The following is a 27,044-nucleotide window of genomic DNA, read 5'->3' as shown; positions in this document are numbered from 1 at the left end:
AGGATAATTCTCAACTATGAACACACCAATTGTACTGTACCTCTCCCCTTCTGACACAGTCTGGTGGTATGCTCCATATCCCGCCATCCATTCATTCATTCCCCAATCAGCCACGGCCGGTCTCCCGATCCCTCCCGACCAGTCAATATTGGATTACCCCTCGGTCAGGGGATGTTCAAGTTGTTTTAGTAGTTTGCAAACCGACCTGCTCTCCGTCTACTACTACTGGTCTATACTACCCTGGTCATTCTGCACTTCCCCGGGTTTGCGGAGTACATCGGCCCGGATAGGAATACCTTCCCTTGGCGCAGCCACTCGGCTTGAGGAAGGGATAGACACGAGGAGGAGAGTCAAGCCTTATCGCGCGTATTGTTCTTTGTTGGGAATCAAGAGAATGAATCATTGAGTATAGCGGGAACCAACCGAGTGGAATGTCATCATGATGTTGGGGCGGTATCTAGGTCGTTTGATCGAGCGAGAACATCGTCATGCTGCTGGGGAAAACGAGGGAAGAAAAGACCCACCGTTGCCGGTGTCAGTTCTGGCTGCGAACTAGACTTGCACTCTTACGTCGTGGTACTCGTACTTAGCAGTTCGCTCCACCGGTGACGTTACCACCCCATCGTCCTGTCTCCCCACTGGCCTCATCTGCTGGATGCTGGATTGTTCCATTTCATGATTCGGCCCTTATCGGCCCTCGTTCGTCTTCGCTCCCTGTGTCTTTGATCGGTTCATGTGGGTCTTTATATCCCCCCAATACTCTCCCCAGCTTTCTCGATTCTTCTCGATATTCTCATCTGATAGAAAAACATAGAATGCTGTGCAAAGGTCAAGTTAATGTTCAATAACCAGTACAAGTAAAAATACAATGTGGTAGCAGTACTATTTGCAGTTACGCCAATCGCTTCATCGCCGTTTCCCGCCCGGCCCAATTGATTTTTTCCCTCACTTTCCACACATTTCCATCCGTCCGATCGGCCCCTGTCTCGCCTTGCCTTGCCATCTTCCGATTCGTGTTTCTTTTGCCTCCGCAGATTATTCCCGCACATTAACCCGCCCCTGGTTGTCCTCTTCGTGTGATCGCAACGTTGCCGAATCGTCACTGTGCTGACTGTGCACTTCCGATTTGCCATGATCCTCCAGCAGATCGTCAGGGCCGTCGTCAAATCCATACCCATCGTCAGGAACCTCGTCCATAGGGGGTCGACTACGGTCGATTAGCACCATCACTAACCCCGTGGTGCCCCCAATCAGATACAACCCTGTTGCTGCCCAAGTGAGATTGAGGAACTGCGGCCCGTATTCCGCCGTGACTCCAGCATCCTGTCCATGGTAGCTGACCAGCTTGACGAACTGGAATGCAATCACCGTCGCAATGATGGACGAGATCCCAAGCATGGTGAAACTCAACTGGGCACCGGTCAGCATCATCGTTCTAAAACCCACTTCTCTCGCAAGACCCAGCGCGGGATCATACCATCATGGACGACACTTCCGTGATCGTCTGTCGCGGACCGCGTCTGAGCGTCCACCACGCCCTTTCAAACAGCGCCAGGGCGGCGACGCCGGCTCCTAAGCAATAGAAGATACCTATACTGCGCGATGTCATCTGGAAGGCGTAAAAGTCGTCGGTGATCGCGCTGGGCCACCCCAGGTCCGACGGTGAGGAGGTATTTCCCGTGTCGGCCCGAACTGCAGCATCGGGGTCGAACGAGAAGAACAGCGTCCGGTCGGAGCAGTTATTGAAGTCCTTGTGATTTAATCTCAGCTCCCCCTCGCAGTATGACATGACATGGATGGAGTAAAAATCGGCCATTGCCGTGCTGTGGCTGATATTTGATGTATAGATCTGTCATGGATGCCGGGTAATGTCTCAGCTTTCGATGCGTACTGGCGCCAAAGGTTAGGTGTAGGTTAACTCACAGTCAGGATAGAGGTGTCAGGGAGAATGCTCGTCTGGGACCCCGCAAAGAGACATATCAAGGTCAATATGAAGGCGATAAATGCTGCCACTGTCGGCAACCAGTTCACTAGACGGCTCATGATCAGGATAGCCGCTCAACTTGTGCAGTCAGCAGCAAATGGGTTGTGGAGAACCGGCTTTCATGGCAGCTGCGGCAGCCTGGCAATCAATCTCATGTATACTGTTTGCTGCCAGGCGCATGAGGTTGTTCGGACATTCCTTGGGATGGCCAGTCGACGTCGAGAATTAGATAACAGTTGTTATCAACTTGAACTTCACCTCTTCCGGGGCATATGGCTACTCATCGAAGGGTGCATTGTCACCGCGTTCACTCGAAGTGGATCCCAATTGGACGCTCGAGCTCTATCGGAATGCGCTGGCCTGAGAGGTCAGGCAGCGAATGCCGCAGCGTGGAAATACTCATCGACCGCCAACGTGAGGAATGTGAGCGCCCACAGATGGCATTCTTGGCATACTCCCCATCGTGATTTAGACACCTTACATGTCAAGAGAGTTCGGTTGTCAGGATCAAGATCCGGGGGTATGGTAACATTCTAGACATTCTACCTCGGGTCCATGAGCAAAGTGGACAAAGGGCCATCATGCTTCATCACATTGAGAGAGCGAGTAGCCAAGCATTCAGAATTTCCACCTCGTCACTCCAACGGTACAGTACACTATGCACTGCACCATGGAGCCCCATGGTACAAGAACCCTTGAAGTGTAGTGATAGTCGCCTGAACAGAACCACCGGGGCTGCACTAGTGTATAACGGCTATTTATCTGCTGACTGCTTGCTTGTCTCCAGCTACTTCAACATTAAGGCCGTTTGATGCCCCACTGATGGCTTCTACCCCGGATTTGTCACGTGGTGCTCGCTGCTGACACGAGATTTGAGAGCTGCTACTACCCCGCACTTCGCACTCAAGGTAGTATCGTACGGCGCTTTTGGTCTCGGGCATGTCGAGCGCACCGTGGACCCAATCCATCGACTCAGTATCTTGACACAATCAACTGCAACAGACTTAGTCATACACTACTTGTGTTTGGAACCGGCCCAGCAAGAGAATCTCTCTCGACTCAGTCTTCACCCAATTCTTCTTGACCCTCGCCCTCACTCACTCGGTGGCAGGAATTGCGATGTCTTTATCGACCTGTTTCTCGTGCGAGTAATACCCCAATCGCCTCAGAAGCGGACTATCAATGGCCCCGAGATTCATCACATCTGACGGTCTTATGAAATACAGCAACCCAAGCCGGTCCAACCCGACTTGATCCGCCGGCAAAGACACGACACGATGGATGCCACTCTTGAGATACCCATTTGACAGGAATTCCACAATATCGGCAATGTTGACCGCCGTACAGCCTTCTGGGATCCTCGGCCACTGCCACTCTGCATCCGGCGATCGCTTCATCTGCAACGCCGCCACCGGCTGCTGAAAGACAAACGTCAGAGTTCCAAAGTCCGTTTGATCCCGCGTGTAGATATGTTTGCACTTCTCGTTTTCCTCCGGTGACTTCGCCCTCGACATCATATACCGCAGCGCACTGTCGCAGTTCGCCTCGTAACGATGGCCGTTGATCAATACCTCTCCATCCGACAATTCCAGCACAATCGCCAGAAGTCAGAGGATCTTGTGCGCTACACTTTCGTGAATATGGCGGCGGACTTGCTCGATCTCTTTCCAGTGTCGTCGGATGACATCCGGCTGGGTGCGCTGCGTCTGCGGGATGAACTCGAACAAGTTGTACATCTCCACCTTGTCGGGCTGGCCGGGGACGAGCTCGACGCTCCCGAGCGGACGATAACCATTATAGTTGCCTTCTTCCAGCGGGGCGCGGTATTTTAGTCGTTCTTCGAAGGGCAATGCGTAGATTTCTCGCCCAATGGCGTACTGTCGGTCAATCTGGTCTTGGGTGAGGCCGAAATTGGTGATGTAGAAGAAGCCTATGCCCCTGTTCAGCCCGATTCGCAGGACTGGAACCATCCTCTGCAGAACAGGACAGGGAAGGACTAACTAACTTCATGGGCCGCTTGCTTCAGTTGCTCTGCTAGTCTAGCTTTGCCGCCTGGGGCGTTGAAAAGGGAGATATCGAGCGTGATCAGGTCTGCATAGTCGACTGGCATCGTTGCCAGTAAGCACCGTCACCATCCGATCAATGATTGCAGTACGTACGTTGTTGCGTTGTCTCTGGGGGATGGGCGTAGCCCTCCAGCGGACTGGCTGACACGTCGTCATGCGGTGAGTTTTTCACATCGAGTGTTTGGATTGCCATGTTGTGTTCGTTTGCTCCCAACGCTCTCAAAAGTATACTCTCAAGGGAATGTCCCAAAGCATGAAATTCAGGACACTGCTAGTCTGGTAGGAAAACAGTCCGACGCGGTTTTACCCCGCTTGGATATCGGTTGACGTGATCATTGCGCCCACTGACGATATTGCTGGGGTTCAGAGCAAATCACCGATGAGGATCCTGCGTCGGTGCACCGCGATGCTATGTTTACTAGGCGGTATGACGGCGGCGTTCGTCGTGCAGAACTCGACTCTTGTGGACTAGGTTGTGATGGATGGGATGCAGGTCTGTGATTGGTCGGCTTTCTTCTATAGAAGCCACTGCACTCTACCTAGTACTGCATTTACTGTAGTGGGTACCTAAAAGGTTTACAGTCGATTCTTCGTTACAGATGCTTACGGCCGTTGGCAATAAGCATGAGCTATCTAGCTCTCTAAATACAGCTTCGACCCGAGTAACAGAGACAGGATGCAACTGAAGACAGACCACAGCCGGTAAACGAAAACAGCTTGAGCTCCATGAACAGACCTCATGGACTGAGAATAGCCATGGATTGTACTAGTTAAGGGTAGCCAGAATGATATCGGAAATATTGGAAAGAAGTATTGTCCTTGGAAGCTCCAAGTCTCTGTTTTAGAAATGAAGTCTAATTCGTATTTAACCCTGTCCCATAGAGTGACGGAGCCAGAGGCGCGTCTTTCCTCACGGTTGGTGGTGGTGATTGTATGCATCTGGGTACTGTCCTGCGCTACCTTGATGTAGAGTTTGAATAGAAAAAGTCAAAAGCCGGCCCTTTACTATGTTCGCGGTCAATGCAAAGACTTTGCATTGGAATCAAGTGCTGCTGACATAAAGATAGGGCAGTCCAAAACAATCAAGACAAAGAGTGGCGTTATACTCAGGATGCTGCGCTCACTTTCCTTTCCATGACTCACTCAGAGGAGAATGGGGGACAATCTATGGAGAGCTATCGTGCGTAGAGAAGGATCACATTTCAGGATACAAGATAGCAGAGCCAAGTCGAAAGAGTATCGACACGGAGAAGACAAGTAGATAGATAGATAGATAGATTCAATGGTTACATTTCTTCTTCGTAGGTAACATTCCCCTTCACTGTGTATATCAATGAGACAAAACATGAATCTTCAGACTGTCCTCTAAACCATCCAGCAGAGTCTGAACACTGAAAGATTCTCAACATAGCCGGCGCAAAATCAGAGGCTCCGGAAGTCTCTCACAGCCCAAACTGACAGACTGAACCCCCAGTTCATTGGGGGAAACATATCAGCTCCTCATTCCCTTCATGGCCCACTTAATCCTGCCAATCCTGCCGATCTCACGCCCAGCCCACTAACGAGTTCCGACACAATCCATACACGTCGGGTCATTGCCGTCATAGGTATCGACAAACCCATCATAGGTACCGATCTCGACGCACCCATGGAAGGTGGGGGGAACGGCAATGCTCCAGGCGTTGTGGCAGGGGCCCGGGTCTCCGTTGCAGCCGACAAACGCCGGGCTCTCGTTTGCGTCGCAGCCCTCGAAGTAGATCGAGCCCACCCAGGTGTTCCAGGTGCAGCGGCCGTTGGCGGTGTTGTCCGGGACGCACGAGGTGGTCGAGGTGCCCGCGCAGTTCGCGGCGGAGTAGAAGTGCACGTTGCAGCGCGCGTGTGCTGCTAGCGGGAGCGCAATGAGGCTTAGGATGTAGGAGAGGTGCATTGTTGCGACGTTGAGGGTTTGTTTGTGTGCTGGCTTTGGTTTTGGTGGGTGGGTGGCTTCTTTGCTGGAGGAGGAGGATGGATGCTTGGGTTTGAATGTGCTGGGGATTCATGGTGATGGTAGCTGCTACTTATATGCTATGCCATGGGAATAGGTAGTCTCACACGTGGTTGATGGGTGTCGTGTGAATGGCCTGGTCGCCTAAACTGTCTCCCTGCATGGACATCAAGAGCGGGGTTGGAGATACAATGGATTGTAGTTGACACTAGACTGGAATGTCATAATTTAGCGGCGGAGATAGACAATCCTTGAGCGCCTGTGGGGGTATGAATTTGTCTGTCGTGGATACTGCTTATACGGAGGGAGTGGGGGCCATACAGAGGGACATGCAACGGCTTGCTGGATAATCAGCATGATGTCTCATGATACGCTCCTGTCTTTATTGATTGAGACGACTAGAATCAGGGGGCTGTACTGCTGCAGTTTCCTGAACAGATTCCATCGTCCGCATTTCTTCGAAGTTGACAGACATGGTCCGAGATGAGAGCTTATCAAAAGCCTATCTGCAGAGTAAGCAGAGGAATGAAGCCAGGGTGTTGCTATACTATACTAGTTGACTTAGCCAATCGACTAGGCGATGCGATGCTACTTCTTCAGCGCACTCCGACGCTCCCGGGCGGGTCGCCTGTAGCAAGGGTATGGCTGTAAGCATCTGGCTCCTTCGAAGTCGCTCAGGTGTCAATCTCCACAGACGACTTTCTGTGCGAGGACGGCATTACCAACTATCATATTCTCGAGATCGATTCTCCCACGGGAATGGCAGTGCAGCAGATCCGAATGAAGAAATAGTCAATAGGGTCGGACAATCGAAGTACGGTATATCCAATAAGTGTCAATCAGGGCATTCCCGTTGCTTGGCAAGGACAAGCTTCATAGAAATCATTTCTGAGGTAGCTTGACTATCTCGCCATACCTACATTTGCCCCTTCTAGCCTAGCATCAATTCGACTAGCACTTCCTTCAGACCACCGTACCCATCACATGACCAGAAGTGAACCTCTAGAGTGCAATTGTCGACGCACGTGTTTGACGTGATGCATTAGACTAGTTTTATATCGGACTCCAACAGGGTCAGAAATTAGTGCGAGCTCTAAAATAGTTCGACTCGGGACCGTTTCGGCGCTTGCAGAAGCCTAGTGCGAAAACACCCCTCAACTTATCCTCGAACCCTCAAGGCCCTGCCAAGATTTCTCTCCTGAGATGCATTCTGCAGTGAGACTGTAGGTAAACACAGGCCTCTCTATTCTCACAAGTCAGCTTATTTCTGACCGTTTCTAAAGCATTTCTTCAGGACCAAAGTGCTCCGACAATCTAGGAGGTTTTTGTTCTGTCGGAGTTTCGTTGACTCCGTCGATAACTGACTTGTGGTTGACACCTGCTTAGGACTTGGTGGGAGTAGCTTGGAATCTAAGCCCATATTGTAAGGTATCGATCAGATCTTCCTGCAGGCGATCACACAAACGCTGGATCTTATCTAGAAAAGGCCCCGTGCCTCGCTAGCTCCCTCGTATCATGGGCTGTCCTTCTGAGAACCCCTGTGAAGCGGAGTCGAAGTTCATTCCTATTCGTTCGTTCGTTCGTTCGTTCTTTCTGACCTCTCTAGCCGAATGTCCTCGAAACGATACCATCGCTGGACAACTTCCTAAAGTCAATCGGCATTCTGCAAAGCTTACCGAGTGTCGCTCGTTGACTCCGCTGATGACAGTGGGAAGATTCCGTCTTCGTTTCAGCGCTGCGATGAGGATTGCTGATGCGGTGATTGATACTAGTTGAGCATGCGGGTGCAGTTGGTTGCGGTTGTGCCATAAGTGGCTGTCAAGGTACTTCAAGGTTTAACATGGTGCTTCTGGGAAAGTAGCAGTGCGGTGGCTTCCCAGCCCTTGTCAAGACGTCCGCATCTGCATCGGAGAGAACCACTGCCGGCTCTTCGTCTTCTGCTACAAGTCAGCGAGTCATTACTTCTGAGACGTAAATCATCCACTTAACCTACGCGCTTCACCCGTTCCCTATTCCACATCTCCTAGGCGATGAGAGAGATAAATCCCCTTCGCTCCTATCGTCTGGAAACAGCTTCCCTTGGATGGGGTAGTCGTTGACCACTCCACATCATCCCGCCTGGCTTGACGGTGAGGATGAGATTGTTATTGTAATGGAGGCTATTACTTACTACAACACGAAGATGGAAGTGTTGGGCCGATGGTCCCGGATCAGCTGACTCGCTCGCCCGCCTGCGTTGCCAGTGTAGATAGTTCCTCCATATCCGAACCTCGTCGTTTCCACGCCTCCAAGGCGCCATCAGGAAGCACATCCGAGATTTCACGCGTCATGATTCAACATGGCGGCCGAGCAGCGTCGGTGTGGAGGTTTGTGAGTATTCTGTACGGTGAGGAAAGATTATAAACTGTGATTGAGAGTTTCTTGGAGTAGTTGCCGCGGGTGATTTCGCATATCCTGTCGGTTGCTGTGAAATTGCCGTGATGTGAATTGTGTATACTAAATAATAGCTAACGGCTACCACCAATTTCAAACAGTGTTTTTCTAGTTGGTGGTAGTTCTGAACCACTATCCTCAGGGCCTGCATAGTCACGACGAACATCTCATAGCTTGGAGCAATTCTGTAACTGTCATGTGATATGACTCGAAGCCTTCAATGACTACATCGAACGAGCTAATAAACAATAATAGTGACCTTTTTCTCGGCAACTATTGGTAACCTTTGTGCTACGCGCTGGTAAACTGCTGAAACACCTCTCAGCGAAAGCCATCAAACTGCTATAGATATTGTTCAATGGTGGAAATGGACCGGGTTGGGCAGTATACTATAGGTATGCGCCTAGTGCGGATGCCTGTTCTGATAGGAAATCTAGAAGACAGATATGATAGTTCTGACTGTGGTAATGAGACTCTGTCACTATACGGAATCATCCGGAGTTTCTTGCCTCCTCCAGCAGTCGTGGGTTCTCGGAGATGATAGCTTATATAGAGATTGACCAGGAATAGATGATACTATTAGGCGGAATAGTTATTCGCAACTGCCGATTTACATCTGGTGAAGAATCTAGTCGATTGATAGTACGGATACTCCAGAGATTTGACGGCCCGGCCCAGGTTGAGGGGATGAGGATATTATATATATCACGCCGACGGACAGATGGATCTGTGGTTGAGCGAATAGTAACCTTCTAAGTCTAGTTGAAAATAATGGTTCCTCAACTACTAGGTACCACTTCTCAACTTCTTTCATAAATAGCTTTTACTCAAGCCATGAAAAGCTAATACCATGGACAGGGCTGATGAGAACACTGGCAGGACATATCATATCACGTGACCTTTTCATGATATGTGCTTGTACCGACTCGGAGTCTTGGGATATAGGCTATCTAAGTGAATGCTCAATTTATCAAATCAATCCGTATGTGCCGTTTACACTTTCTTGACAGTGTAAAGAGGATCTGCTGCCAGGGAAACGCGACGGACTATAGAATCTACAGCATAGATCAGACTGGGTGGGTGTTGAAGCAGTGCCGCAAATCACTAAAAAGGACGACCTGGCTCTTTCAGTGCTAGCGTTCGGGCTGATAGAGAGGACTCAGGGGTCTGTCGTAGAATGCCGTGATTACAATAATGACTTGGTCTTATTGGGTTGTGGATGAAGATAAGAGCCAAGGCGATCTTGCGTAGACATTCAACATGGCATTGGCTTATCTGACGCTCCTTGCTACAAAAACTCATCAGTACTCGGTAGAATTAGAGTAATCGTGTAAGCTGCGTCTTCATGCAAGGGTTTTGCACCACGAAAGGCGATACCGGGTTATGTACTACACAAGGCAACCGACCTGCTGACCCGTGCTACGGGACGGGCTACACCCGAGTAACGTGGGAGCGAGCCACTTCATGGTGCATGATTAAGTAAGGAGGCGTTCACTTGGGGGCGACAAGCGGACAAGACACTTGCACGAACGGGCAGCGAGCGGGTATATCGGCTGCCGCGTTGGCATTCCTTCGACGCGCAGTGGCTTTTCCAAGCATGCAGGGCCGAGATTTGGCAATATGTAAGCACCGCCCTTATGATCTCGGCAAGCCAAGCCCAAGAACAAGGCTGGCGAGTCATTGCGCCCCGATACTACCTCACTCGTCCGGTGGCGGAAACCAAGCCGTGTGTTCCCTGGTCGATATGAGGCCAAGGAGGCTTGTGAAAGGCCTTCAAGTCAAGCTTTGCTTGGATGACGGAGACAGATATCAGCCCGCGGACAACGTGCTTCGCGGGCGTTCCATGGATGGGAAGCTGAGCTCCATGCCATTGTAGCTGCCATACATTATCGAACCACCCATTGACAGGATACGATCACGAGTAGACGGCGTCTGACCACCATCAGCTCCGCGGAGTCTCGCCTAGCTGCAACCTCAGGAGATGGCCGGCCGGCTTGGCTAAACGCTGCGCGCTGCCGACTGATGCGACCACTCCATTTGATGAAGGGATAATCAGGGGCTTTGAGTTTGCATGCTGCCTTGCTTCCAGCTAAGGCCAACCATCAGAGCGCGTGGCCAACAGCTGCATTAGGGCCGGCCGGGTAACTGTTTCTAGATGCGTCCGCAGGATGGCGGTGGCCCATGAACCATGAAGCTCGGGATGGAGCTAGAAGGAGCAGCTCGATAGGCGATCCCTAATTTCGATCAGCACCATTTGATATGAGACTCCCTGTCAGGATTGCTGACGGTCCTGGTAGGTAGGGCCGGGTAAAAAGGCCTTATAGGCACGAGGCAACATCGGCGGCTGTCATTGGACCGATTGATACCCGGCTTCGTAGTTTGAACCGATACTAGGTAGTGTTCAACGCCCTTTGATGTCGGAAATGTCCGTCCAGAGCAGCCCCGAATGCGCCGTCATCGACCAACAGACCCTAGATTCATGACTAGGATCGGACAACGACGGAGGGTCCCGATATGCACCTCGTTCCGGTGTCCTGCACGAGCATGATCCATGATGTATAAGCTGAGATACACCGTGGAGCGATGCACGCAAGGGATAGGTCCAAGAAGCACCGACGTAGTGCCATGTGGCCGGCCAATGTCTCCATCCGTGGAACCAAACTGAACCATGAAACGAGACGGATCTCTTGATCAGACAATGGCAGCGTCAGTGAGAGGGGGGAAAGATCCCAGATAGGCTCGAGAGCACGAGGGCAAGGGAAAGGTTTGGAGGGGAGGACTAGGTAGGAGGGGGACGTTGACGATTAAGGAAGTGTTGGCGGGAACGTGCTGGCAGGACGGGATGCGACTGGCTGGCCGGCGACAGCGTGAAGTGCAGTGCCAAGAAATGCCAGACAACCTCCTCCCATGTCCAAAATGCCCAGTGTTCATCTTCTCATCCTATCCTAAACCAACCTGGGAAGGAACTAAGTATAGGCGGAAAGTAAACATCCATGAAGGGAGAAGGCGAAGTTAGACTTCGACCACGAGTTTCGGCCCGTGTCATATTCTGAAATCGGAGTGTGCGCGTGTTTCCTCCATGGGCCAGGATTCATCCATGGCTGTCCATGTCAGCTGAACGACGGAAGAAGGAAGGATTTGGGAGATGATTGCATTTTCCAGTGTTCTTCCAGCTGTACGAGTGAGATCTTAGGCATCACATCATGAACATGAACATCATGGTGTAACCCACTGGAGATCAGTGCGGATCCCTTTTGCCGGTCATTGACTGCATTGCTGTGTTTGCCAATGCCAATGCCGATGCCAATGCCAATGCCCACAGTTGAACCTCCTCCAGGCTCACGCTCTCTCTTTCCCGTCTGGGGACAGGGACAACGACCACAAAGACTCCACAAGCCAGCGGGATTGGATGGCAGTTCTAATCTGATGCATGTCGTGTGATGGCAATATTCTTAGATCCAATGGATTTCCCCCAAAATTCAATGTTATTTCCCGGGGGAAGAGCATCTGAGGGATCGTGGAGGATTGGATGCCACTCGGCCATGGTGACTTTCGGGCCCGGCCACTTTTTACGAAATAGCGGATGCGGTTGACAATCCTCTCTTCCCATTGGACTGAGGTAAATCCGGGAGAGTTTTTCTAGAAGGCGGTCAGTGTCGATCGAAGGTGATTCTGCCGCCACGTGCGCTCTTCATTGGCCGGCGGCGGAAGGTTTTTTTGGAGGTCGGAAGCGCCCCTCACGCCCGCCTTTCCGCACCAGGGTTGGTCGCAAAGTTGTTTGAGTTGAACTTCCGCCACATTCACTATTGCCGTGCATTATTCTGGTCCATTATTCATGATCCCGGTCATTATTTCGATCCGGAAATGAAATCGGTAATTGGAAAGAGAGCGTTCAAAGGAGGATTATTCTACACAAAGCTTTAGGAGTATACAGGATGATTTTGAATCTTGGGTTTTATGTGTGTCTGTCAGTGTGCGTGCGCGAGTGGGTGCAATGGGGAAAGAACTCACTCATCCGGGAACGGCAACCTCCTCTTCCTCCGGTCTTCTCCTCTCCCACCTCATGGAAGCGTTCACCCGCTCCGGTCTGTCCGGTCGAAAAAACCCGCGACGAAAGGCCGAGAGGGTCAGAGGAAGGAAAGACAAGGCGAATCCTCCCACAGTGGCTCACTGGCTCCAGTATTACCCAGTCAATATACTCAACTGGGTCTAGGCACTGGGGCTGGCGAAAGTCCGCCTGCCTGCATCCCATACGACGTGCAGTGGAACTAACTAATTCTTCCCTTCTCCACCCGCCGCCACTACGTTGGATCTTGCGCTAGTTTACCCAGAACCCAGCCCAGTACGTACCAGACTATCTTTCCCAGTACCCAGAATCCCCGTCGACCCAAAAACCACACCCAAGTCTGCGTTTGGCTTATCACGTCCCATCATTTGCGCATGTGCCTGGGGCGTGACGGTGGGCTGTTGCTGGTCCGCCCTGCCCAGAGATTTTCGGAATATAAGATTGACGGCTGGCCGCTGTCCGACTTGGCCTGCATCGTGTGTGACGCCTTCACGACGGTCAACTCGCCCGTTCCTCCCTTCTTCTCCTCTCTAGGAGACCTTCCAAGAGCGCCTCTTTCATCTTGTCAAGTCTTGTTGCGACAGCCAAGTCGACCATCATATCCCCACCATTCGACAAGATGGCCACTCTCGGTGCTCAGGCCCCTCATGGCCCCGATATGACCGGCACCCACAATCCTCTGGAGGACATGGACCTCCACGAAAAGGGTGCTTTTGATCAGCTCATCCGCCCCGATGACAGCTACACGGCTGACGGTACCTACTGGGCCGATCTGCCGCTGCTCAGGAGAGTCAAGTTTGTTGGCTCCTACGATGCCCAGGAAGCCAAGCGGGAGCTCAGAGGAATCTGGGGCATGATCAAGGAGGATCCTCTGTCTCCTGTCTCTTATTACTTCCGGAATATGGTCCTGCCTGGTGCTGGTCTTGGTCTCGAAGGGTAAGTCTTTCTTTCCCGCCAATGGTCCCGGGAAGGCCACCAGTTTTGCTCACATCGCCTTCTGCGCTCATTTAGTTACGTGCTCTTCTCTATCGGAAACATCAAGCCTCTGTTCCAGGCCTCCTTCTCGTCCTGCTGGAAGGAGTATAAGACCTGCGACAAGTCATGGATTGCTGCCATCGACTATCTCGAGATTCTTGGTATCATTGTCGGTCAGATTCTAGTCGGTATCTTGGGTGACTGGTACGGTGTTCACTTGGCTTCGGCGATTGGACAATCACATTTTGCTAACTCGATAAATCAGGGTTGGTCGTCGCTGGGGTTTGATCCAGGATGCCGGAATCATGTTGCTTGGTTTGATCATGCTCATCGCAGCCTGGGGTGTCAACGAGAATGGCTGGATTATCTGCTACGCCTGGTCTCTATTCGTCTACGGTGTCGGTGTGGGAGGTGAATACCCCATGACCGCCACCAGCGGTATGGAGAACGCTGTCGGCTCCGGAAAGGTCTCGACCAAGGAGGATCGTCTCCACCGTGGTCGTAAGGTCACCAGCGCTTTCTTGATGCAGGGTTGGGGTCAATTTTTCAACCAGGCTATCCTGATCATCTTGTTGCTGATCTTCCACCATGGAAGCGGTAACCCGCCCTACTCTGCCGTTGCCGCCCAGTGGACCTACCGTATCTCCTTCGCCATTCCCGCTGCCGGAACCCTGTGGCTGGTCTACTACCGTGCCTACCACATGAAGGCTGCTAGTAAGCAGCTGGACGCCGCTAAGAAGAAGGCTTCCGTCACCGGCTATGATATCAACTCTCTCAAGCTTACCCTCAAGTACTTCGGTCCTCGTCTGTTGGCCACCACCGGTGGTTGGTTCGCCAACGATGTTTTCTTCTACGGCAACAAGCTTTTCAGCTCCGAGTTCATCTCGATTCTGAGTCATGATAGCAAATCTCTCATGCCTACCTGGTTGTGGAGTTTGGTCAACGTTGGTGTCTCGTTGGCTGGATACTACTGTGCCTCCTTCTTGGTGGACAACAAGCTCTATGGTCGTAAGTGGATGCAGATCATCGGTTTCTTGATGTGCTTCATCATGTTTATCGTTCCTGCTTTCCACTTCGAGTACTACAAGCGGCCCGAGAACATCCACGCGTTCCAGGCGATGTACTTCCTGAGCTCCTTCTTCAACCAGTTCGGTCCCAACTCCATCACTTTCTTGGTGGCCGCCGAGGTCTTCCCCACTCCTATCCGAGCTTCGGCTCACGGTATTTCCGCTGCTTGCGGTAAGCTGGGTGCCCTGTTGGCCTCCGTGCTCTACAACTACATCAGCACTCAGACTAAGTTCTACTTTGTGCCTTGGTGGGGTCTGGCTGGCATGGTCGTCACCTGGCTCTTCCTTCCCGATACCACTGGTCTGGATTTGAAGGAGCAGGAACGTCGCTGGCAGTACATCCGTGAAGGTCGTGAGCACGATTACCATGGTCCTGCTATCCACTCGAAGCATCTGTCTGTTTGGGAGCGTTTCCGCGGTGTTGGAAAGAACTATGACGCCGAGCTTGACTACAAGCAGAAGGTTGAGGAGTTCCGCGCCGAGTGGGAAGCTGCCATGGCCCGCAAGATGGATGAGACTACCAAGGGCGATGACTACCTGCAGGACACTGACGAGTCCCTTCTGGAAGGCCACGTCCACTCCTACTTCCACCGCACCAGTCCCATGTTCCGCGGTATGGAGGAGAAGCCTTCTACGAGGACGGATAACTTCACTCTCCCCCCGGCTGCGCAGGACGACTCCGAAGATTCCTTCAACGAGAAGAACGGCCACTAGGCTATGGTATTTTGAATGATCCCCTATCTATTATCTGGAAAGAACATTATGCGTGACTCATTGGATGTGGCATACCTCATTTCGGGTTGATGATGCTCTTCACTCTTATTTTCTTAGTGCTATTGCACAGTCTTTGTTTTCGAGCGAGTGGTTCTGCTTGGTTTTTGCTTGGTTGTGGCTGTACACCCCCTTCTCAATACCCAGGTACATACATACCTACTTTTTAGTATATAGAAGCTGATTAATACTGCATCATCCCCATGCTGGGAAATACATACTTTTCATCATGACTTTGACTTCCTCTTTCTAAGGGTCTTTTTAATGGCTTCGTAGCATCCCTCGTCCCCACATTTCTACCCCAGACTTAACATTTTACAGTTTCATCCGACGTCAAGTTACATCGGCAGCTGGCCCCACGACGTTCTTACTTCGTCATCTCTTCCAACCAGCCGTTTTCGGCCGAGCAGCATATTGCCGGACAAATGACTGTAGCTGGGTCCCCACTAGCTCGGATACGGTAAGCGATAAGACAAGGCGGTACGCTACCTTGGAAGTTGTTTTATCTTTTTGTTATCAATCGATCGATCAGGCCTGCAGCCCTCCATCTCTCTCCATTTGCTTCTGCATGAGTACGCAATTCTTTATGTGCTTAGCCTTCGATTCCGCTTGACTGCTCTTAGCCCAAACTGCATCCTGTGTTTGCGAATCAATCGCACTACTTCCATTACTTTACAACAAAGCTTCCGCCCTTTCGGTCTGTCTTCCCACCCATCAAGCATGATGAACCCTCAATTGCGCTATACGATCAGAATCTGACCTATCATCTTCCATCTCGCAGCACATACAGATCTCCCAGAATTCGCCTCACCTCGCTACCCAAGGCACCAACCTCGCCAAACTCGGACAGGGGTGATGCCTCTCTTCGCCTTCGGATCCAACGGATCCGGCCAGCTGGGTCTCGGCCATGAGGAGGATGTTTCTTTCCGCGAGCGGTGTCTTTTCGAAGAGGACGGTGGTGACGATAATGCTCGAGTGGTGAAGATCGTGGCCGGTGGGAATCATACTTTGATCTTGTGTGAGGGTGGGGAGGTTTATGCGGCCGGTTATAATGGGGATGGGAGGTGCGGGGGCTGTGCCGGGGTTGCATCAGGAGATAAGGACGGGACCGATCAGGTCGTGACTAGGTTTAGGAGGGTTGTGCTCGCGGGTCATCGTACTTTTACTGGCGTGGCTGCTACGTGGGAGGGGTCAGTTTTGGTGGCTTCTTCTGATGGTCGTAGTCATGGGCATGGGGTTTCTGGTACCGAGGGAGAGGGGGAGGAGGAACAAGAGGGAGGGGGTAGAGACTGTGTGTTTGTGTTGGGGTCTGGGTTGAAAGGGGAGCTGGGTTTGGGGGTGGGCTGTCTACGAGCTGAGGCTGGCGTCGTGATTCCTAACTTCCCACCGTCGGGGACGAGGGTCGTCGCTGTTGCGAGTGGGATGGGGCATACGGTTGTTGTGCTTTCGGATGGCGGCGTGTGGGGGTGGGGCGCCGCCCGGAAAGGGCAGTTGGGGGAGGCTTTGATTAAGGAGAAGATGGTGTGGACTCCGGTCAAGATTGAGGGGTTGGGCTTCAAGGCTACCGGGGCGGCGTGTGGGAGGGAGTTTACGGTGGTCATGGGGGATCGCGCTAAGGGGGAGTTCGCTGTGCTTGGGTCCGTGGATGATAAGTGGCGGATTCGGTCTGGTATGCCTGCCTCCGAGACGGTGGCAGGGTATCGCGCGATAGGTGCTAGTTGGCATGGAGTCTATGTACATTTGAATAATGGGGAGGTGTTGGCTTGGGGCAGGAATGATCGTGGACAGCTCCCGTCTGATGGGCTGGGGAAGGTGAAGGATCTGGCTGTCGGCAGCGAGCATGTCCTTGCTCGGTTGGATGATCGCACCGTTGTCGCCTGCGGTTGGGGCGAGCATGGAAACTGTGGCCCTGGCACTGATGCCCAGGGTAACGTCAAGGACCACTGCCAGCCTATCCCTCTGCCTGACGGCGAGTCCAATATTGTGGGAGTGGGCGCCGGTTGCGCGACAAGCTGGATTATCACTTCCTGAGCATCGATTATTGACTTGAGGTTATGAGCTTCGAGGTGATGACCGGTGTGTCTGCTGTCTTGATTATATCATGGATACCTATCTGGTCCCTTAGTCGAATAGACCAAGACCATGGAGCTGATGGCGTTAGTACTCATCATCGTCCAGGGGTGCGGGTCACGCGTTACCTGTGATATGCGCTGAGTGGGTGGAATGCCGGTCTCCTCCTCTTGGCCCATCTCCGCGGCTTCGGATTCCTCGTTTGGAACCCGTGCCCTCAAGCTTGCCGTGAAAGTGTCCTTCAATTGTGGTCAGTAAGAAGTCGCAAAAGGAAGACGGTAATCCCGGGGCTCGTACATGTTCACCCGTTGCATCCCAGCCAAGCTCGTCTTCCGCTTGAGGCTCCTCTTCATTCGGCACGTCCCATTGCCTGTCATCATCCGCAGGTACAAAGAGGCTATCAAATTCGACCGATGGCGCCGGCCTCTGGGATTCCGCGGGCGTCTGAGAAGTTCGAGTGGACGTTCCCGTCAGAGGGCGGATGGACCGACTCCGCGGCGGCGGCATCCGGCTTGCTTCGGTAGTGGTTGTCCTCTGTTGATTCACTTGCACAGGAGCAGGTGTTTGTCTTGCGGATAGTTGTGGTACGGTGGCTCGAGACGAGCTTGGACCATCATCTTCAACTGGTTCGCCTCGGGTCATCAAGGTAAATTCAGATTTCATCCCCTCGAGTTCATATGCAAACTGCAGCGGGCGACAAGGGTGGGTAAACCTGGCGGTGACTTTGGCGTGCACAACATCAGCATGCGCGATAACAGCCTTGAAGTCTCTCAAATTAATGGCGATGTGAAGATTATCCTCGGCCTGATAGAACTCAAAATCCCGTTTGTCGATGGCCACGGAGGTATGCACCGGTTGTCGCAGGATCTCTATACAGACAGTTAGAATAGACATAATTAAACCGACTACAAAGACCTGCGAACCTTTGCCCTCAGCGATTTTGGTAGTGAAGCTTGTGAAGACGGTCTTGCCGTGCTCAGAGTAGATGTCCAGCTGCTCTGCCGACGGCCCGAAGTGGTCAATCACTTCTTTCAGGAACTTGGGTTCGATGCTCCATTCATTCGTCGCTCGAGATCTGTCAAACGTTGCATGTTGGATCATGACAGGCTCGTATGTGAGTTTGTAGAGTTTGATGACACCTGGATCGTCAGCACCTTAATTAGGACATAACGCTCGCGATGGTGGGTACCACTCACCCAGCCCGCATATCAGTCTGATTACGAGGCGGGACTCCGTTTCATCGGGGTCATCCTGCAGCTCGAACTCACATCGTTCGATGGACGTGTCCTTGTTGCGGCCGCTGGCTCTTCCTTTGAAGACAGACACGAGGGCCTTTCTGATGTTAGCTTGAGATTCCATCGGTGGTCGTTGATTCAGTCCAATGGCCACCCACTTTGATCAACACCTGGCAACAAAATTTATGCGATTGCACGCCTGCCGACGAGCTGTTTCTATTCACGCCAAAAGAATACGATTCGAAAAACTTGTCTGCTTCAAAGACGAAGGCAGCGTATGCTGTCTTGGTGATGTTCAGCACGCTTAAACGAAGCTATTCATATTTATTAGTTTTCCCAATCTACTAGGCGCAAAGTGCAGAGCATCACGCACCAGATCAAACTCGGCTTCGAACGAGACACTGTCGCCAAACTTGCCCAGACACATCAGAGCATCGTGTAGTTGATATATGGCCTCTGGAGAGAGGGAGAACGATAAAGAAGCCATAATTCTTGCAGAAACCGAGGACAAATTTTCAGGATCATCAAACAGTAGTCTGGCCTTTTCCGTTATGCTCTCGTCTTTCCCATCAAGCTATTATTCAAGTTTATGCTGGTTGCCTTTGTTCCAATGCTCCATGATTGTTGCAAACGAGCGGCACCCGCAAACACGACACGAGATTACATAAGCACGTACAGTCCAAAGGGTCGCCTCTTTCACAGGTCAGCCTTGGACGAACCCTTGCCGCGCAAGAGTCCGAATCAAACACTTTATACCATCGAAGTATATTCTGATTGTGATAAGCTGGCCATATTGCGGGGAGCTCTGAAAGCGTTGAGAGCTTCGTGCTGCAAAAATGGGGTTCGTGTTAGCCGATGACGTTATCTGTATGATCTTGGATATTTTGGGAGACGAGATAGACCACAACAGCTTGTTTCAATGCGCTCTCTCTTCGAGATACCTCACTGCCCACTCACTATCTGTGCTGTATAAGTACTTTTCACCTCTTCCACTTTACCTTCTATCCCCCAAACTCAATGCTTCCACTGATACTTGTACAGAGTGTGCCATGCTTCAGCCGTACGGGGCGGGGGAACAGAGGATGAACACTTCCTCAAACCTCGCAGATTTCCTGCAACTGCAACATCCTTCAAGGGCGAAATAGACCCAGCAATTCGGAAATGGGCTCTTCTATGGCGTTCCATTGCCTTGTCCTCTTTGGATCAGACTTACCTGCCTTATTACGGCTACCTTCGTTATCTGGATCTGGATGATCTCGGAGATCTACTCAAAGATCCGAAGTTCACCGGGCAAGTACGCGAGTAAGTATACTCCGACACTTCTACGTATATCAGTTCTGAAGGGTCGATTGCAGTGATTTCTATACTCCTGAACTCTTGGAGATTGTGTCCCCCGACTACCAGCAGAAAGGGAACAAACGATTACGGTATTCATCTAGGGCTTCGGATCTCAGTGCCGATTCGGTCAAGCTCAAGATAGGCTCTGGTGTGTCTGATCTTCTTTGATTATGCGTGATGAAACAGCTGCGACCTTTCCTTTTTTATCTCTGTGCTAGCAGCATCCCGATAATTGAGTCGATGAGCTAACGTACATAAGCCATCGTGAAGAAGGCAACCTCCATACGAGGAATGTCTCTCAATGGTAAGCCCCCAATCAAGTAGATGTCCTAATCATAGATTGCGACAAGTGTTTGTCATAGGCATGGCTGAACTCTTTGCTAGTGCCCACTGAAACCTTGTTAGAATGGATCGAAGGGTTGCCTTTGTTGCAGTCGCTGTCGATCTGGTCCGGTGATACTCTAAGCCAACATGCTGGTCTCAAGCTGCGACAAAATTGCCCAAAGTTTAAACAGCTCACAATTTATTCATGGTATGAACCCCGACTGCCTGTCAAGTGTTGTGCATGTGCCTCCTCTATCGCGGTACTAATACCTGCACAGGAGAGATCGCTCCCCAGGAACCGCCGAAGCAGAATCGGAAGAACTTCTCAACGAGTTGTCCCCAAACACATTGGAGTGCTTCGAGGTCATTAGCATGTGTCAGCTCGGACCTCGCACTATCACGGCCTTGGGTTCACACCTTCAGTCGCTATCACAACTAAAGTTGACGAGTCTAACAATCGAAACTATCGCCAGACTACCCTCATTATCAACTCTCCCATCTTTGGAAGTCCTCGCCTTGACCGACTCGGTTCCAGCCGCGCGAGATGAGAGATTCTATGCAATCGTTTCGCAAGTTGCCGAGTGGATAAGCAGTTGTAAATCTCTACGGCAGCTGGATTTTAGAAGATTCGTCGATGATCCCTTCCTACTATCACAGATTTTGTCCAACGAAGGAGTCAGGTTGACCAGTCTCTCATTATCTGGGTATACGATGACCGGTAGCCGCGCATTTCATGAGGCCCTCGCCTGCCAACGGACTCTGCGAAGTCTCTATCTCAGTGGCGAAGGAGCCTTTCCTTCCCAAGACAATGATATACTAGTACATGCACTGAACCAGATGGGTGACCTACGTGAGCTGTACCTTAAAGACATCTCCGATGGCTTCAGCCAAGACCATGTCATGACCATGACCGCGTCCCTTCCCCATCTCGAAAGGCTTTGGATAAGCGGTGACTTCTTTGACGATACCGTGTTCCAAGCATTCACACATCTCTCAAAGCTTCAAAGCCTCATGATCCCCGCCTTTAGCAAGTTCACTGCAGATGGGATACTTGATTTCATCTCACAACTAGGCCCGGGTAATCGAGGCTTCAGTCTTTCGGTTCTGAACGCAGTCGATAGCGCTCTCGCTGAGGAGGCGCAAATTCTGATCAGCGAAACTATTAAGGCGAGTCTGGACGGGTCATTTGATTATGGAGTCATACAAGGTGATTATGTGATTGTCGTGGAATCAACATTGTATATGACAATGCTAACTAATGGCAGCGGATTACAGCGACACGGGTTCAGAGGACGGGATTTATGGGTGATATTGTCCTGAATTTCCAGCAAGTTACTCGATCCTCGAATTGATAATGTCATGATTATTCAGTGGCACGACGCCACATATTGAGTACCGAGTTCATCTTAAGTTTAGTATGCTTGTAGCTACTTATAGTTATTAGGTTGTATTGATATTGTGGTTAGTTTGTGGGCTGAGCCATGGAGTTTGGCAGTGCTTACTACAATAGGCAACGGAAACCACTTTAATGGGATTGGTTGCGCGTCACAACCGCGTCCCGCACGCGTTTGTTCTCCTCCGCCTCCGCGCAATTCCCGCCTTCCCTTTCGGAGCAACAGCAGCAACCCTCAACCCCTTCCTCAAACCCACTTTCTTACCCATTGCTACAACGGGGCTCGTTCGATCTGAAGTCGGTGATTTTTGATGGACTCTGGCTCTCTATAAGAGGAGAAGACAGTCGGGCCGCCATGTCTGCCCGTGCAAAATTGGCAGAGTTGCGCGCTCTCCGTGCCGCGGGAAAGAAACGCCTCTCGACTTACGAGGTAGAGGAACAGGGCGACGTCTACGAAGAGGTCGACGACGAGGGCTATAAGAAGATCATTCGCAATCGACTCGATCAGGACGACTTCGTGGTTGACGACAACGGTGAAGGATACGCGGACGACGGTCGCGAAGTGTGGAACGAGCGCGGCGCCGACTACGACAGTGAAAGCGAGGACGATGAATTGCCTGCCCGGAGCAAGGCTGCCAAGCGGAAACGTGAGGAGGAGAAGCAGAGGAAGGACAAAATCAACAACGGGATCTCCAAGTACTTCAACAGCGGCGCTGCGCCGTCTGCCCCCAAACCCAAGGTGAGTTGTTCCGCTCCGCTCGCATTCGAAAAGTTCGCCTGAGAATTAGTTCTAAAACCATTGAATATATAGCCCGCTGCCACTGCAGAGGATGATGCCTTCATGGCTGACCTCCTTGGAGAGGTCGATACCAACGTCGTTCCGCAACGCCTGCCCACTCGAAACATAGTCAAGTCCGAAACTCGGCGCAAAGTCCGGATCTTGTCCCCTCCGCTCTCGGACAGGACGCGGAGAGATAATCAGATCAAGAAAGACGAGAACAACGATCCGGTTTCCCCGGTCAAAGACCAGTCGGATATGAACATGGATGATGATGATGATGATGGCCCGCTTCCCAACATGGATGACGAGGACTTTCCGATGAGTGACCCGATGCCATCATCGCCTATCAGCAAGGCAATCGAGAGGAAGACAACGGCTGTGTCGGTCAAGGTGGAAGAATTGGATGAGGATGATACCGACCTCATGGAGGTTGCACAAGCCACCGGACAGAACGAAGCGAAGGCAGCAAGCATCAATATGGCTGGAAGCCGACCTGCCCCTAAGCTTAAGCGGGAGTCTTATCCTTCCATCGCCAGCTCTTCTCCTGCCAAGGCTTTACCAGATGTTGCTGCGTCTTGGAATGACGTCCGAAGCAAGCTGAACGTTCTCAGCAGCCCTGCCCACACCGAGATGCGAACTTTCGGAAAGCTACGGCCGCAAGACGTTGTTGAAGAGGACGGGAGCTTACGCATGTTCTGGCTGGACTTTACGGAAGTCAATGGGAGTCTCTGCTTGTTTGGGAAGGTGAAGAATAAGCAAACGGGCTCCTACGCCAGTGCGTTCGTTAAGGTTGACAATATCCTGCGGAAACTCTACTTTCTCCCTCGGGAAACTCGTCACAAGCACGGTCGCGAGACTGATGAAGAGGTGGACATGGAAGATGTTTATCGCGAAGTTGATGATATGATGTCGAGGTTGAGAGTTGGGATGCATAAAATCAAACCGTGTACGCGTAAGTATGCGTTTGAAGTGCCCGGTATCCCCAAGGAAACAGATTATCTGAAGCTTCTCTACCCTTACGATAAGCCCGGCTTGCCAATGGACGTTAAGGGGGAGACCTTTTCTCACGTTTTCGGTACTAACACGGCATTGTTCGAGCAATTTGTGCTCTGGAAGAATATCATGGGTCCATGTTGGCTCAAGATTGAAGAAGCAGATTTCTCGGCTGTCAACAACGCCTCTTGGTGCAAATTTGAATGCCAGGTATCGAAGCCTGCTCTCATCTCTCCGGTGCCTGATTCTGAAAACCTGGACGCACCCCCTCTCACTCTGATGAGTCTTTCGTTCCGGACTCAACTCAACATCAAAGAAAATAAGCAAGAGATCCTAGTGGCGAGTGCCCGGGTATACGAGAATGTCTCCCTCACGGATACTACACCCCCGGAGAGACTGCCTTGCAAGACTTTCACAGTTATGCGACCTGTGGGCGCCTCCTATCCCATGCACTTCGAAGCCGAGACTCGGAAGCAACGAGGTACATTCATGCTCGAGAGAAGCGAGCAGTTTCTGCTCAGCAAATTCTTGGCACTCTTCGAGAAGATGGATCCTGATGTCCTTATGGGACACCAGCTCCAAGAGGTCGATCTCAGCATTCTTCTCAGTCGACTCAAAGAGAAGAAGACGCCGGGATGGCATCGCCTGGGACGGCTGAAGCGTGGAGATTGGCCTAAGAACTTCAACAGGGGTGGGGGTTTCTTTGCTGAGAGGCATCTGATCGCAGGACGATTGATGTGTGACGTGGCTAACGATATGGGCAAGGTAAGTTTCCACCGTCCCAGTCGTAACTGAGACTTTACTGACAGATATAAGTCTCTGATGATGAAATGTCAATCTTGGAGCCTCACAGAAATGTGTGAGCTCTACTTGGGACAGGGCAACACGAGACAGGAACTAGACACCGAAGCAGCCTTGAAATCCTGGGCTACCACCAAAGATGGGCTCATGAACTTCGTGAACCATTGCGATGCGGACACCTACTTCATCGCCGCTCTCGTTCTGAAACTACAGATGTTGCCCCTAACCAAGGTGCTCACAAATATTGCCGGTAACTCATGGGCACGAACGCTCAGTGGCACACGCGCCGAGCGGAACGAGTACATTCTTCTTCACGAATTCCATCGGAACAAATACATCTGTCCCGATAAGTACTCCTCCAAGCTACAAAAAGCGGAAGAGAAAGCTCAGGAGGGTGACGAGGACGACTCGGCGGACAAGAAGAAGAAGGACAAGTATAAGGGTGGTCTCGTTTTTGAACCCGAGAAGGGCCTTTACGACCGTTTTGTCCTTGTTATGGACTTCAACAGTCTGTACCCGAGTATCATCCAAGAGTATAATATTTGCTTCACAACCGTGGAACGGACGGCAACTGTGAGTATATGAGGCTCGCCCAGACCAGGAATGCACTGACGATAATCTTAGGCTGAGAACGACAAAGAGGAGAAAGTGCCCGAAATTCCCTCTTCGGAGCAAGAGCAGGGTATCCTGCCTCGCCTCATCGCAACCTTGGTCGGTCGTCGACGTGAGGTAAAGAAACTGATGAAGGATAAACGTGCGACGCCTGAGCAGCTAGCTTTGTGGGACACGAAGCAATTGGCCTTCAAGCTGACGGCCAACTCCATGTACGGATGCTTGGGTTATACGCAGAGTCGCTTTTATGCTCGTCCTCTAGCCATGCTTACTACATTTAAGGGTCGTGAGATTCTCAGAAGTACCAAGGAGCTGGCGGAGTCGAAACAACTCAGAGTCATTTATGGTGATACTGATTCCGTCATGATCAACACGAATATGGACACGATCAGTGATGCGATCAAGGTCGGTGAGGAGTTCAAGAAGTCTGTGAACGAGCGTTACCGGCTACTGGAGATCGATATTGATAATATTTTCCGTCGTCTCCTACTGCATGCCAAGAAGAAGTACGCGGCCGTCAACATCACAGAGGTTGATGGCAAGTACGTTGATAAGCTGGAAGTCAAAGGTCTTGATATGAAGAGACGTGAGTACTGCTCGCTTTCAAAGGAGGTTTCTCAGAAACTGCTGAATGAGGTTCTCTCCGGCGAGGATCAGGAACTTGTCCTGAACCGCATCCACGACTACCTGCGCGATCTCGCAGCCAAGATGCGAGAGTTCACAGTCCCTGTGCAGAAATATGTGATCTACACGGTATGCTTGGTCGGCTTCAAAGCAATTAAGTCTGGACCGGGGCTAACATTTCTCTTAGAAACTCTCTAAGCGGCCAGAAGAATATCCTAACAAGGAGACGATGCCTCCAGTACAGGTCGCCCTGCGTGAGCTTGCTCGAGGAAAGACGGTTCGGCCCAACGACGTTATTTCGTATGTTGTGACCAGCGGAGACTCAGAAACTGCATCTCTCCCGCCGGCCAAACGGTCGTATACGCTGCAGGATGTGATGAAGCCCGACTCGGAGCTCAAGCCCGACATCGAGTTCTACCTACTCAAGCAAATCTTCCCGCCAATCGAGCGTCTTTGTGCTCCTATCCCTGGTACTGATGCCGTTCGACTAGCGGAGTGTTTGGGTCTCGATGTTCGCAAATACCAAATCAATACTTCTAGTGCAAGCAATCAGCAGAACGCCGACATCTTCCCGTTGGAGTCTCAAATTCCCGATTCTGTCCGGTTCGAAGGTGCAGCCCGGCTCACCCTCACTTGTCGGTTCTGCAAGGAGAAAGCAGTGTTCGAAGGGCTGGTCGGGTCAACCCATATGTGCACCGCCAACGGAATTATTTGCCCCAACCAAGCTTGTCAAAAACCTTTCTCAGTTTTGACTATAATTGCGCAGTTGGAAACACAAATTCGGGCGCAGACATCCAAATACTATGAAGGTTGGCTTGTCTGCGACGACTCAGCCTGTGGTAACCGGACGCGTCAGATCAGTGTGTACGGGCACCGCTGTCTGGGTCCACGAGGTCATGCTGAGGGTTGTCTTGGTCGTATGTCTTACGAGTACACGGAGAAGCAGATGTACAACCAGTTGCTCTACTTTGCTGGACTCTGGGACGTCGACAAGGCTCGAACTGCGGCTGAGAAAGATGGCAGCGGAGAGAAGAAGGACAGTGTAGCAGCGTTGGTCGAATTCAATCGCACCCGGTTCGGCACTGTTAAAGGTGTAGTGGACGCATACCTGAAGAAATGTGGGCGACAATGGGTTGAAATGGACAGTTTGTTCCGCTTCATGCTGCCTTGAATGGATTCAAATAGATTCATTTGCTATGTACATATCAGTAACATCTTTCATTTTGTGGATAGCGGGTATTTTCAGGCTTGGAATGATGGCATGAGCTGAATAGGCATGGATTCAATTTTGCATCGAGTATTCAGACGGAGTACGGAGTAAGAATTTGTTCTTTTCTAGTACTCGCGTTATTGCGTAAGGCTGCATTGTTTCTTTTATCTTATCGACCCTCAAGAGCCGGGCCCCGCACCCCGCCGGTCCCGGTCAGTGATTCCCGCCATCCATTGTTGCCTTTTGACTCACTGAGTGGATAAACACCTGCACCTCTATTTCATCCTCTTTATCCTCAGGTCAATCCCATTCCGATC

At 51.4% G+C, this 27,044-nt stretch overlaps 6 protein-coding genes across 6 annotated transcripts; 3 read left to right on the top strand and 3 right to left on the bottom strand.

Annotated features, from left to right (window-relative positions):
- Positions 1–1,035: 1,035 nt before the first annotated feature.
- Positions 1,036–2,043, bottom strand: BO97DRAFT_346762 (SUR7/PalI family protein; the record flags this gene model as incomplete). Its single annotated transcript, XM_025691823.1, has 3 exons — positions 1,036–1,410; positions 1,478–1,849; positions 1,924–2,043. 3 exons carry the CDS (start codon positions 2,041–2,043, stop codon positions 1,036–1,038), a joined length of 867 nt encoding a protein of 288 aa, XP_025550762.1.
- Positions 2,044–3,081: 1,038 nt separating this feature from the next.
- On the bottom strand, positions 3,082–4,615 carry BO97DRAFT_470806 (Clavaminate synthase-like protein; the record flags this gene model as incomplete). Its single annotated transcript, XM_025699987.1, has 4 exons — positions 4,144–4,615; positions 3,986–4,087; positions 3,615–3,914; positions 3,082–3,557 (listed from the first exon to the last, which is right to left on the bottom strand). Exons 1-4 carry the CDS (start codon positions 4,241–4,243, stop codon positions 3,082–3,084), a joined length of 978 nt encoding a protein of 325 aa, XP_025550761.1. The 5' UTR covers positions 4,244–4,615.
- An 8,537-nt stretch (positions 4,616–13,152) lies between these two features.
- Positions 13,153–15,289, top strand: BO97DRAFT_435015 (putative MFS phosphate transporter; the record flags this gene model as incomplete). The annotated part of the gene is made up of 3 exons (XM_025697710.1): positions 13,153–13,469; positions 13,545–13,712; positions 13,774–15,289. 3 exons carry the CDS (start codon positions 13,153–13,155, stop codon positions 15,287–15,289), a joined length of 2,001 nt encoding a protein of 666 aa, XP_025550760.1.
- Positions 15,290–16,153: 864 nt separating this feature from the next.
- Positions 16,154–19,138, bottom strand: BO97DRAFT_470803 (putative DNA repair protein rad9; the record flags this gene model as incomplete). Its single annotated transcript, XM_025699986.1, has 8 exons — positions 16,154–16,419; positions 16,939–17,369; positions 17,456–17,655; positions 17,714–18,285; positions 18,340–18,555; positions 18,613–18,808; positions 18,876–18,965; positions 19,025–19,138. The coding sequence occupies 8 exons, from the start codon at positions 19,136–19,138 to the stop codon at positions 16,154–16,156; spliced, it is 2,085 nt and encodes a 694-aa protein (XP_025550759.1).
- Positions 19,139–19,385: 247 nt separating this feature from the next.
- Positions 19,386–21,694, top strand: BO97DRAFT_369990 (uncharacterized protein). Its single transcript, XM_025692757.1, has 7 exons — positions 19,386–19,624; positions 19,693–19,953; positions 20,007–20,137; positions 20,249–20,293; positions 20,374–20,521; positions 20,592–21,520; positions 21,579–21,694. Exons 1-7 carry the CDS (start codon positions 19,488–19,490, stop codon positions 21,620–21,622), a joined length of 1,695 nt encoding a protein of 564 aa, XP_025550758.1. The 5' UTR covers positions 19,386–19,487; the 3' UTR covers positions 21,623–21,694.
- A 245-nt stretch (positions 21,695–21,939) lies between these two features.
- Positions 21,940–26,769, top strand: BO97DRAFT_391579 (DNA-directed DNA polymerase alpha catalytic subunit POL1). The gene is made up of 5 exons (XM_025693830.1): positions 21,940–22,445; positions 22,518–24,245; positions 24,297–24,854; positions 24,906–25,646; positions 25,705–26,769. Exons 1-5 carry the CDS (start codon positions 22,062–22,064, stop codon positions 26,686–26,688), a joined length of 4,395 nt encoding a protein of 1,464 aa, XP_025550757.1. The 5' UTR covers positions 21,940–22,061; the 3' UTR covers positions 26,689–26,769.
- The last annotated feature ends 275 nt before the right edge of the window (positions 26,770–27,044 follow it).

The sequence above is a fragment of the Aspergillus homomorphus genome (genome assembly GCF_003184865.1).
Source record: "Aspergillus homomorphus CBS 101889 unplaced genomic scaffold BO97scaffold_21, whole genome shotgun sequence".
NCBI classification, from domain to species: domain Eukaryota; kingdom Fungi; phylum Ascomycota; class Eurotiomycetes; order Eurotiales; family Aspergillaceae; genus Aspergillus; species Aspergillus homomorphus.
Note: the sequence above shows the minus strand (reverse complement) of the source record. Positions and strands in the feature narration are given on the sequence as shown.

Coding starts and splice junctions, on each gene's coding strand:
- BO97DRAFT_369990 (XM_025692757.1), top strand. CDS start 19,488: ATGGGGTTCGTGTTAGCCGATGACGTTATCTGTATGATCTTGGATATT. Junction 19,625..19,692: donor TCACTATCTGTGCTGTATAA/GTACTTTTCACC, acceptor ATACTTGTACAG/AGTGTGCCATGCTTCAGCCG. Junction 19,954..20,006: donor TTCACCGGGCAAGTACGCGA/GTAAGTATACTC, acceptor GGTCGATTGCAG/TGATTTCTATACTCCTGAAC.
- BO97DRAFT_391579 (XM_025693830.1), top strand. CDS start 22,062: ATGTCTGCCCGTGCAAAATTGGCAGAGTTGCGCGCTCTCCGTGCCGCG. Junction 22,446..22,517: donor CGTCTGCCCCCAAACCCAAG/GTGAGTTGTTCC, acceptor TTGAATATATAG/CCCGCTGCCACTGCAGAGGA. Junction 24,855..24,905: donor CCGTGGAACGGACGGCAACT/GTGAGTATATGA, acceptor CGATAATCTTAG/GCTGAGAACGACAAAGAGGA.